The 12,898-nt window shown below is 36.4% G+C and overlaps 1 protein-coding gene across 1 annotated transcript in view; it reads left to right on the top strand.

Moving 5' to 3' along the window:
• The first annotated feature begins 1,719 nt into the window (after window positions 1-1,719).
• LOC136830328 (filaggrin) overlaps window positions 1,720-12,898 on the top strand; it is a 217,651-nt gene continuing 206,472 nt past the window's right edge. Inside the window, 1 exon segment of the mRNA XM_067089762.1 lies at window positions 1,720-1,940. Coding sequence (XP_066945863.1) covers window positions 1,858-1,940 — 83 coding nt within the window. The 5' untranslated portion in view covers window positions 1,720-1,857.

The raw sequence follows: 12,898 nt of genomic DNA on the forward strand, positions 1-12,898 counted from the left end.
TGGTGTGGGTCACAACTGGAGTGAACATGGCAAGGGGTCAGCAACCTTATCCGAAAAGATTTGCTTAGAACTGGAAGGATGATGCCTTCTGAAGCCAACCTGTGAAGGACATATGGCCTTGAGAAAGAAATAAATATTAAGAATATCTTTCTTTGACACATTGTGTCTAATTCTAAAGGTAAACGGCCTCTAACTATCATATTTCCTGTGACACAAACGAAGAAGGTAACGTTTTGACCTTGAAACTGGCACGTGACTTCGAAAGACATGTCAAGGGTAAAACTATTCTCGGAAAGATAATCACCTACCCACAAAATGCTGATATTGGACAGACTATGCTAAGGCATGTCTTAGGAGAAAGAGCTCGTGATGATAAGAGGCCACCTCGAAAATGAACAATAATGACAACAACGACGAGACAAGTGATGAGAGAATATGGAATAATTCGTCAGAAAAGAACAGGAAATCATAGAGAAAGAGGAGAGATGAAAGCATAGGCCTAATGGGAGTTAATACAGAAAGAAAATATGCCAGGGAATTAAGCTTGGAGGTCATTTATTTTATATATAGTCCCATAAAGGAAAAGCCGACTTAATATCGTTTATGTTGATGGTAATGCTTCCCTACTAAGATCTGTAAATATAAAAGAAAAAGAATTATGATACCTTACGTCATAATTGAACGGAAGTTACAAGATCCCGTGCTTCCTACTTTACTCTCTATGACGTATCTTCCTGTTAAGATTTTTATGCATTCATAGCAGTTACCACAAAAAAGAAAACTTGCGTGCTTTTGCTGAGTAAGTGGGTTAGGCAAGACCGACATTGCTGTAATGTATGGATAACGCTAGCATGCTTAGTATGCGTCCAGTGAAGCCACACAGCAACAACGTCAATATGAAGAAGTGAACAGAAAAACCACAAAGGCTAAATAGATCTAACTTTGTACGTTAAAACGTCTCATTTCCTCTTCCCACAAGTGCACAGTGTGTTTGTAAGCTGAACGAAGGCTAAATGATCAGCCGGTGAAAGGTGTGATCAGAATGTCAATATCCCTGAAGCGTATGCAAAGCGTTACTCGTCTGCATCATCGCTGTGTCAAACGTTGTAGGCATACGCATGAAAGGAAGCATTTCAAAACCGCCCTTGAAACATAATATTCCACAAAAATCTACTCATGAAATGATTATTAGGATATTTCTCATAAAATAATCTAGATACACACATTTTATTGCTTTAAGAATCGAGCTATACGCATCATAAGATTACATTGTGTGACTTTCCTGTTGTTCTATGTTCATAACACCAGCTCCTCTGGTATCACGGGTATATTACCTGTAGAGGTATAATCTACTCGTTAGAGACCATTCCTAGCAACGAACTATCTTAATCACAGTTCAGATCACCTCGATGACAAATATTCGTCATACTTAAAGGCCAAAGGCTCATCTCGTTGCTGTCATGCAAAGGAAGGTTAATCCCCATCTATGTCATACGCGATCTCTATGGAGTTTTTATGTAAACTAGGCTACCATCTTCCTTACTATAAATAAGAATTCTGAGTGAGATTTGCTTTGTTTTAGCTAAAGTAGGGAAGTTAGATATAATATTAATATTTTAAATAAACATCATTAAAGGGAATTGGTGACACACCAAGGAGAAACAAAGCAAAACAACGGGATTCGAAAGATGTACGGGCGCTGTGTTTAGTTGTGACGTCACGGGGGGGGGGATACCAAAACGCACCACCACCACCACACACAGAGATCACTGAAGAAGAAACGTCCTTGAGCGTAATTTGTTTTTGTTTTTGGTTGCGATTTTTTTTCCAATAAAAGTGGGCAAGCTGGCGTGTTCCATGAGTGGCCGTGATGATTACGATTTCGTGGATTTAGTGTACGACGACATCGAGAAGTTCCTGGCCAACCCCCATGGAGAAAGGTAGAGAGAGACAGAGACACAGAGATGCAGTTTTATTTTTAGCTGTCATTGCTTAGCGGGGCTAAGCGTCGCGCTCGGGCCTAGGCTGCTGTCGTTAGGGCATGTCCCGGGCACGGGTCGGGCACGGGCGTCGGTTTGACAGTCTTCGGAAGGGAGGAAGGTGGGGGGAATTGCCGTAGAAAGTCCCGAGTAGGCCGTAGCTGTCATGTAGAGCCCGTAGGGTAGGCCTCCTTGCGTTCGTAGACAAATCCCGAATTTTAGGCCTATTTTGGTGGGATTTGGATACGTCTGAGGCAGTTTCTAACATATTCCTAACATATTTCATCATTTTAAACCATATATAGGTCATATTATTGGGTTAAACATCGAGTAGGCCGTAGCTGTCATGTAGAATTCGTAGGGTAGGCCTCCTTGCGTTCTTAGCCAAATCCCGAATTTTAGGCCTATTTTGGTGGGAATTTTAAACGCCTGAGGCAGTTTCTAACATATATCTAACAAATTTCATCATTTTCAACCAAATATAGGTCATATAATTAGGTTAAACTACCCTGACCCTAAAGTTTATGGAGTATTGGCCGAGTGGCCAAAGCTAGGTCAGGCCAACATAGGCCTAACGTGTTTGATTGTTTATTCCTTTCAAGAAAACGTTATTTACTCACCTACGATTAGTTTATGTCACATTTTAACCAAATTTCACATACTTTTCATTCACCGGAACAAACCCGTGAAATAGGCCTAAATTAGGCCATTGTTGCACAATGTTTAGGCCTAACAAATGAAGTAATAGGCCTATTGTCTTATTTTTTAGAAGAGAGATATGTGCTTATTAGCTGATGCTGTGTTCATATTACAACCTAAGTAAACTATTGTGCTCTTGATAAAGTAGGAAAATATTGACAGCTGCCATGAGAAACAATGTCTGCTTCATTGTAGGCCTATGTAGGCTGTTTTAAGTTGTTTGATGTTTGAAAGAATGAAGATTTTAATGGTACACAGGTTATCATTGCATACAGGAGCCTGTTTTTTAATATTAAACTTGTGTTGTGTAGGAAAGTGATGTAGTTTTTCATTTGCAATTGCCTTTTGAATGATGTCTTTCGTACGATAGGCCTATACAGATTTTTCTCAGTGGGTTTTCGTGGAACGTAAAGTTTTCATCTTGAAATTCCAATGGTTAGCATAGTGATTGTGCATATCTCTTTTACTTAAATTATGACTTTCAGTGGAGTATAGGCTACTATATGAACGTTTAATGAATTATGTAGGCCTAAATCCATGTCAAATGTTAACGCCAAGCGTAAATCAAGAGCTGTGTCATTGAAATAGTGTGCAGTTTTGGTTAGATGTCCTCTGAAAACCCCACCTTTGCCAACTCTTTAAAATTATTGTTTGACATTGCATTTTAAAACTAGAGTACTGTTTTCTGTTGATCGCAAGGCAGAATCCTTTGTAGATCCGAGTAAGTCAGTTTAACCTGCTTGGAAGTTGTATGGGGATTTTGTTAAGTCTGTTGAACATTTACTTTATAATCTTGTTCAACTTAAAACTGTTTTTCAAATACTTTTTAATTACTTTTATTTTGGTTGTTTTTTGTTTTGTCATTAACCTGCATGATAAAAGGGCCATGAAGTGGTTGCGTTGTCAAGGTCTAGTATAATTATTATTATTATTATTATTATTATTATTATTATTATTATTATTATTAATTTTATTATTATTAATTTTATTATTATTATTATTATTGTTATTATTATTATTATATTATTATTATTATGTTAGTCATATATTTTAACTTAATGATTTCAGTAGTTTATATGAGCAGACACCTGTTTTAGCTTAGTAAGCTCTCAATATTTTTTCTCATGGTACAGTTTATTTAGGAGTTTTATATTTATATCTGAAAGCAATTTAACTCAGCTTCGAGCTATTAGTGATGCAGAATCCCACTAAAAATGCCGAAAGTAGTGAGGAGTTGAAGAAATGCCCTGAAATTTATAGCTGTCACATTGTTACATAGACCTTTATGTTATGTATGCATTTCTGCATTTCATGCAGATGATTTGACCAAGTGATCTGGCTTAACAAATGATGTTAAGGAACTTATTCCCTGTGCATATTTTTCCTGGATCTTGTTTTATGTTTGCATTTGTTGCATGGTTGTTTTATTAGGTTTTTGTGTTTCAGTCTCAGGTGCTGAAAACAGTCAGTTTCTTCTCTGTGAGTCTTTTTGTATCTTGTTTTGCCGTGGTGTTTCTCACATGGTTGTTGGAATGTGCATTATATTCACTATTACCGTAGTTACTCAACCACTTAAGGAAGTTCCTGTAGATTGGCGTTGTTTCTTATCATTAATTGATGTGGAGTAGGCATGTTGTTTGGGGTGCATTTGAACTGGCTCTCAGTCCAAATATGTTGGGAACTATTTTCATTTAATTTATTGGTACATTATATATAACACTGGAAATTTATATTTTTTAAAATATGTTTTGTTGAGCTACTTAGCTTCATAATTGCTCTTATGCATGTATTCCTACAAGAATGCAAACCAACGCCCTTTATATAGCAGTATTTCCAGACCAAGCTGGAAATTATTGTTGAAGCCTGGTAACAATGTCATTATTTTCCTTTGGCATCCAGGTCTGTGATGTGTTGAGAGAAATACAAATATCTTGGTGCAATTTTAGTTTTCTGTGCTAGAAAAACTATTGTGCCGGCTTTGTCCGTCCATCCGCCCTCAGATCTTAAAAACTACTGAGGCTAGAGGGCTGCAAATTGGTATGTTGATCATCCACCTTTCAGTCATCAACATACCAAATTGCAGTTAATTACACAGCTATAATAAATGGAATGTATACGTTATAGTAAATAAAAAAAATATTTATATCTAAATAGTGAAAGCTAGGCTAGTTGCTGATGGGTGAACAAAATTTTATTGTTTCTTATGTGGTTTGTGTAATAAAGGTTCATGATGGGTAACTCATGTATTGTTAGTCTTCAGGTTATGACCTTTAGTTTTAAATGACTCAAACAACCTTATGTTATATACTGTCATTTTTGAGTGAAAGTAAAAAAAAAAAGTAATTATGAATTTTGTCTGATGGGGTTTAAATACAGTTGCTCAGATGTCAGCTAACAAGATGGTGGCCCAGTGATTTGAGTATACTCTGCTTACTTAATGTATTGGAATTTTTTAAAGGTTGTATGCTAAGGATTGTGCTTGCTCATCAACGCTTTTGAAAGTCACTGGGTTATGGTAGCAGCAGATTGGGTCGTACTGTTCTTTAAGGATATTTTTGCTCAATATTAAGAAAGATTCTTCTTGAGATGGTGTGTTTTGCCTTTTTAGCAGAGTTTCAGCACCCATATTGTGCTTAGAATAATGTCATGCATCTGAATATCAAAAGTTATGCATTTTCCTTTCTGTCAGACTGTCATAGTCATTTTCACAGTGTTATAGATGCTATTATTTGCTATTAGTGTATCCATACTGTCAATAATGATGGCAGTATAATAGTTAGAGGAGATAGCAATTTCTTATTGTAGGAACATAGCATACTATCCCAAAGCTTGGACACACTGACTCTGTGTTGGGCAACAGCAAATCTAAACCTGTAGACTATTGTTACTGTACAGTGCATAGAAAAAACATTTTACATGGATATTGTACGCTGAAATGAAATTCAAATGTAATTATGAAATACATTTCAAGCCATTATAGCGTTCGTTTTGCTTAAGTAATCAGGCATCGTTACTAAGAAATTAATGTAGTAAAAAAATGAGCTGCTTAATTTTTATTCTTTATCAGTTACATATCTGGAACCATGCAAAGGTAGAACAAGAATGATATTGAATCTCATTGAACATCAGTGAATGATGCATATAGCCTAAAGAGAACAATCTCACTTAGAAATCAGTTATAATAACCAAATTGTAGTAAGCAATTAAAGTGTCATTTACTGTTTCTGAAGGTTAACTTTAGTGAGAGGAGCCATATCTTATAAATACAATACTGTAATTTTCTTAAAGCTTTTTATCAAAGGGTTAGCCTAAGTCTTTATATTGTTAGTAAAATTTAGTGAAGGCATCTTCATGTAGCATAAAAGTGATAGTGTGCTTTTTTTTAATTTGATATCATCCAGTTAGGAGCCATGTGCTTTGACCACTGGCTTCTGTATAGTACAAGCATATAGAATAATGGCGCTGTATCCTAGTTCAAGGTTAGGAACAGCATGTAACATCCCTGAGATTGATATCTTTCCATCTTGACCCTGTCTTTTCCTGCCATCGTTTTTGTTAGTAGCTGTACACAAGGACTAAAGAAGACTACAGTTCCTCTGAGGGGTGGGGAGAGTCTGCCTTCAGGGTGCCTTGTGTGTTACTCTGTAAGTTGTATTGGTTCCCGTTTTCTATGCTTCATTCATTAAACTTGGTCTCTTTCCACCTAAGCTGCCTATGTTCTTTAAATTCTTCTTGACCCATGTCCCCTCCTCCCCACCTTAAAAAAGAATTTTTGAGATGAAACCTATCCTTGATCATTAGTTTTACCTGTGGCTGCTGGGCACAGGTTAAGCCAATGACGGAGGGTAAGTACCTAAAAAATTAATATTTTATCATAAAATCATTATTCGTTGGTAGTTGTATGAAACTTGACTGACTCAGTAGTCTGGTTAAACTATTTGGTGGTTATTTTAGGAATACAGGTACAGGGTACTCAAATCTTGAAATAAATTGGTACACTAGTTAGTTATTAGAATAATCTTAATTGGGCGTACTAGAATGACCCTAGAGCTGATATCATATCTAGGCATACTAAACGGACCCTGAGCAGTCATGAAATGCAGGCATACCCAGTAGAGTAGTTCCTAGGGCATAAAGTAGACATTATATCTCCTGTTTTGCAGTAAAGGTTCAGCTAAAATTTATGGCATGAGGGTGAGCACTGAGAAATTCAGAATTGAATCAGAAGTTTACTGAATGATGATGCAAATCAAGGTTATGTAGATTGTCCCACATTATTAGAGCTTTGAGTTAACCAGCTGTAGAAATAGCCTTGTAACTAGTTGTTTTACTTTTGGAGGTAAGGTATTTACCTTGCTATAATTGGAGCTTGGTCATTTTTCATTTTTATTGTTGCAAGCAGTACTGTAGTGTTGTATTTGTAATTAAGAAGACTTTATTTTTTTGTAGCTCTGTTGTTAAAGCTCTAATATTTAGCATCTCTGTAAGGAGAGCTTTGTAATTAGCAGCTCTATAATGGGAACTGCTAGGGAAGGTTCTGTAATTAGAGTTTCATAGCAACAGCTCTCCATAATTAGACTTTTTTTTTTTAAATCAAAGATTTTGTAAACAGAGCCTTAAAGTAAATATTTTGCCTATAAACCCTTGAGCCTTAAAGTAAATATTTTGCCTGTAAACCCTTGTAAATGCAGAGTCTCCCTAGAGAGCTTTGTGGTCAGGGCTTTGTGACCGAATTTTAATTATCAGCAGTAAATTGAAGTATTGTCATGATCAGCTGTACAGTTAGATATTAGCATCTCTATAATTAAAAGTTTTGCCCCGTTGGGGGGTAGTGTCGTCAGTGCACCTCACGTGGAGCACTGTAGGCATTACTTAAGGGTTTTTGCAGCGTCCATTCGTCCCCTAGTTACAACCTCTTTCATTCCTTTTACTGTACCTCCGTTCATATTCTCTTTCCTCCGTCTTACTTTCCACCCTCTTCTAACCATTGTTTCATAGTGCAACTGCAAGGTTTTCCTCCTGTTACACGTTTAAGACGTTTTTACTGTCAATTTCTCTTCAAATGCTTAATGACCTCATAGGTCCCAGCGCTTGGCCTCTGTACTCTATTCTGATTAGAGATTTTCAGTTGGCAGTAGCATTGTACGGTGATTACAAACCATAATGTTGATCAGTATGTGGAAAAATAGGTCCTTGTTATTTCCACCGGGAATTTCTGAGCAAAGGAGAACCAATTTTTTTTTTTTTTTTGTAGGCGAATTGGTCTTGTTGGGTAGTTAATCATGACGATTCTGTGTTTTATATACTAAAAGAATCCTGTTGTTCCATTGGAGGAGAAAAATTGCTTGTGTCCGTAAAACGTGAATTGGTCATATTGAATAGTCAATCGTAACGATTCTGTGATTTGTACTAAATGAATTCTGTTGTTCCATTGGTGGAGAATAAATGGTTTGCTATCTGTCATAAGCTTTGTGTCTGTAAAACGTGAATTTTTCATGTTGAATAGTAAACCGTAACGGTTCTGTGTTTGTATTAAAAGAATCCTGTTGTCCTATTGGTGGAGAATAAATGCTTTGCTATCTGTCATAAGCTTTGTGTCTGTAAAACGGCTGATGTTGTTGAAGAATCCGGCGCTGAGGTTTTATTCACAGTTCAGCAGTTGAAGTGAGGACGTGGCTAGCCTATGTCCATTTTCTTGTTCTTTCTATGTAGAAAAGGATAATGTACTTGAGGAATCCCAAAAGAATTTGTGCAGTATTTAAGAGGTTCTTGTGATTAATTTTTTAAAATGTTTTTGTAGTTTATTCTGAAAGATGGAAAATATGACCTTTTATTCACATAAAAGGTCATATTTTCCATCTTTCAGAAAATGTAGATCATTTACTTGCTCAAAATAATTTTGTGTTAATGTGTAACAGTTTGCTAGTAAAAAACTCCTTTGACTGGCAAAGGTTAAAATGACAAGGCATTTGGACTTTGCCATCGTCATGATTAAATGACAAAATTCGCTTTTGACTCATTTAAATGGCTGATCTAATTTCCTTTCTGGTGGCAACGAAAAAAAAAATAAAAATCTCTTTGCTCGTCTGAAACTATTGGAAATCCTTTTTGAAAAGTAAAATGGCAGGGCATGACTTTTGCATCTTCAGAAGATAAGTAAATTTCCTTTGAGAACAAAATGAAAGGGTAGGAATTGAACAGATATATATAATAAATATATATTAATTCGTTGACAGTTTAGGGCCACGGCTTGCTTAGTGTGCGCCTCTTAAGTTTATGTAAATGATCTCAATTGAATATAAAAGGAGAAAGCTAATGTTTCGTGTGTATGTTAGCGTTATATAAATTTTCTTTATTTACTTTACTTTGGCCAATTTTACTTTATTAAATGTAAGAGTAAAAAGCTTACGTGTTGTACATCGCAGTGAAACCGGTGTATACTTTCTTTCAGTAAAAGTAAACTGGTGAACTTTGTCTAATGTCGTCTGTCAAATATATGTAGATTTTTGTGAAACTTTCTTTTAGTAAAAGTAAAATAACTAATTTGTCTAATGTCGTCTGTCAACTTTATGTAGATTCTCGTGACACTTTCATTTTGTGAAAGTAAAATCACTAATTTGTCTAACGTCGTCTGTCAAATTTATGTAGATTTTCGTGAAACTTTCTTTTAGTAAAAGTAAAATAACTAATTTGTCTTATGTCGTCTGTCAACTTTATGGAGATTTTCGTGACACTTTCATTTTGTGAAAGTAAAAGCACTAATTTTTCTAATGTCGTCTGTCAAATTTATGTAGATTTTTGTGAAACTTTCTTTTAGTAAAAGTAAAATCACTAATTTGTCTAATGTCGTCTGTCAACTTTATGTAGATTCTCGTGACACTTTCATGTTGTGAAAGTAAAATCACTAATTTGTCTAATGTCGTCTGCCAAATTTATGTAGATTTTCGTGAAACTTTCTTTTAGTAAAAGTAAAATCACCGATTTGTCTTACGTCGTCTGTCAACTTTCAGTAGATTTACGGGAAACTTTCTTTCAGTTAAGGTAAAATGGTGAACTTTGTCTAATGTCGTCTGTCAACTTTCAGTAGATTTTCGTGAAACTGCCTTTCAGTTAAGGTAAAATGGTGAACTTTGTCTAACGCCGTCTGTCAACTTTCTGTAGATTTCCGTTAAGCCTATTGCTCCTACAGAGATACATCGAAGTCATTACCGATTTCACTCTGGGTAGAATAGGAGGGGGTGGGGGCGCCGCCCGTGAGCATAACAGAACATTAGGCCTACGGGGTCCAGATGGGTTTGATATGCAAAAATCCCTTCCCCCCTTCCATAGTTTTTTTTTTTTTATGTGCGGCTTTCAAAGCGTAATATCCCGTAGACAAGGGTGCAGCTGTTCGTAGGAAAACATTCTAGTAGTTTGTTTTGTTACGAAGGGTTTTGGGGTTTGTAGTTTTTTGTATGAGTTAAACATAGAAGATACCTATATATACACATACACACACACACACATATATATATATATATATATATATATATATATATATATATATATATATATGCTTGCCTTTGGAGATAGAATTTTTATATACATGCAGGCCAGTCAACAGTTGGAATATATAGTTTTATATAGAATTCGGTTATTTATGCATTTGCGTACTGCATATTATGTATCCGATGCCTCTGAATATATATAAGTATGTATGTATGTATGTGTATATATATACATACATACATACATAATATTTACTTATTCATACGTAGCACACACACACTTTCGGCGTTACAAAAGACGGGGACGAGGTTCTTCTTGTCTCGGTAATGGAAGTGTGAATGCGAACGCGTCTTTTTTGAAGCGGAGACGCGCAGAGACACCGGATGGTATTCTCACGTGAGTGGCATTTCCTCTGCTACCCTGCTCTGCTGCTGATACGTTTCAGGGCGAGGTACTGCTCTCTCTCTCTCTCTCTCTCTCTCTCTCTCTCTCTCTCTCTCTCTCTCTCTCTCTCTCTCTCTCTCTGTCTTTTTTATTCAGTCTGTGTGTCTGTCTTTCTGGTTATCTTTTTACAAGGTTGCTTTTCTCTCTCTCTCTCTCTCTCTCTCTCTCTCTCTCTCTCTCTCTCTCTCTCTCTTTTTTTTCTCAATTTATGTCTATGTGTCTTTATTTCTTTATTTCTCTCTCTCTCTCTACTTATCATGTCAGTTTTCATTTCTCTCTCTCTCTCTCTCTCTCTCTCTCTCTCTCTCTCTCTCTCTCTCTCTCTCTCTCTCTCTCTCTCTCTCTCTGTGTTTTTCTTAATTTATATGTCTTTATTTCTCTCTCTCTCTCTCTACTTATTTTTGTCAGTTTTCATTTCTCTCTCTCTCTCTCTCTCTCTCTCTCTCTCTCTCTCTCTCTCTCTCTCTCTCTCTCTCTCTCAGAACGGCTGACCACATCTTTATGGCAACAAAATGTGCGTACGTACACCGTATTGTGTATAGCCTACTAAACTAGGCAGTTAGTCGACTGTTGTAGGGCAGAGCATTCAGCTGCTTCCTTTACCAGGGGTGGATGAACCCTTTGTAGAGAAGACGTCCCTTATTATTATTATTATTATTATTATTATTATTATTATTATTATTATTATTATTATTATTCAGAAGATGAACCCTATTCATATGGAACAAGCCCACCACAGGGGCCATTGACTTGAAATTCAAGCTTCCAAAGAATATTATGGTGTTCATTTGAAATAATTAACCGCAGGTAATGGGAAATACAAAAAGAATTGATTAGTTATTACAAAAGGAAATAATGGATAACTAGATGAATTAATAGATAGATGAAAACGCAAATAAATGAGTGAAATGCAAGATGAGTGTTGCATCTTCGCTTCAACGTTGGAGGTTCTGATTGTACAGCATCCGAGCATTTATTTGTTCTTGTTGCTTGCTTATGTTTTCTGTAAAAGAAAACTATCGTGCCGGCTTTGTCTGTCCGTCCGCACTTTATTCTGTCCGCACTTTTTTGTGTCCGCACTTTTTCTCTCCGCAGTTGTCTGTCCGCCCTCGTAAAAACTACTGAGGTTAGAGGGCTGCAAATTGGTAAGTTGATCATCCACCCTCCAATCATCACACATACCAAATTGCAGCCCTCTAGCCTCAGTAGTTTTGATTTTATTTAAGGCTAAAGTTAGCCATAATCGTGCTTCTGGCAAAGATATAGGATAGGCCACCACCGGACAGTGGTTAAAGTTTCTTGGGGGCGCGGCTCATACAGCATTGTACCGAGACCACCGAAAGAAAGGTCTGTTTTCGGAAGCCTTGATTATACGCTGTAGCGGCTGTACAGGAAAGTCGATTGCGCCGGAAAAACTTGTGTGCATTTCTTACTTGTTTCGATTCCAGTGGTTTTTTTTATTCAAGTGGTGTCTGCTCATTTTTTTTTTCTAATTTTTTTCGAATTAATAAGGGTAATTATTAGGTTACCGTGCCATAATAATAAGGGTAATGAATTTCAAGATTGGGAAATGATGATAAGAAACATTTTACTTTGATAAACCAAGATAAATTTGCATTCATAATAAATAATGATAATAAATTTTGAACTTTCTACCTGCGCGTTCCATAATTTTTTTTTTACTGGGAGGATTTTTTTCCCAGTGTATCTACGTGTGTGTTTTTAGGTTTACTGTAATATCAGTGGGGTTTTCCTTATATCAACAAAAACAACAATCTCGATGATAATCTCGGTACGGACGATAAAAAGATAACGCGAGATAACGATAACACCATTGCTTAAAAAATAAATAAAAGTAAAACATGCGCCGAAGTTTCTTTGGGGCAGTCGAGTTTTCTGTTCAGCCGCTACAGCGTATAATCAAGGCCACCGAAAATGGATCTATCTTTCGGTGGTCTCGGTATAATGTTGTATGAGCCGCGCCCCATGAAACTTTAGCCATTACCCGTTGGTGACTTATCCTATATCGTTGCCAGAAGCACGATTACGGCCAACTTTAACCTTGAATAAAATGAAAACTACTGAGGCTAGAGGGCTGCAATTTGGTATGTTTGATGACTGGAGGGTGGATGATCAACATTCCAATTTGCAGTCCTCTAGCCTCAGTGGTTTTTCAGATCTGGGGGCGGACAGAAAAAGTGCGGACGGACAGACAAAGCCGGCACAATAATTTTCTTTTACAGAAAACAAAAAAAAAAAAAACTTAAAAAAGTCTTATCAGGTAATGA

This window comes from Macrobrachium rosenbergii, chromosome 46, assembly GCF_040412425.1.
Source record: "Macrobrachium rosenbergii isolate ZJJX-2024 chromosome 46, ASM4041242v1, whole genome shotgun sequence".
In the NCBI taxonomy this organism is placed as follows: Eukaryota; Metazoa; Arthropoda; class Malacostraca; order Decapoda; family Palaemonidae; genus Macrobrachium; species Macrobrachium rosenbergii.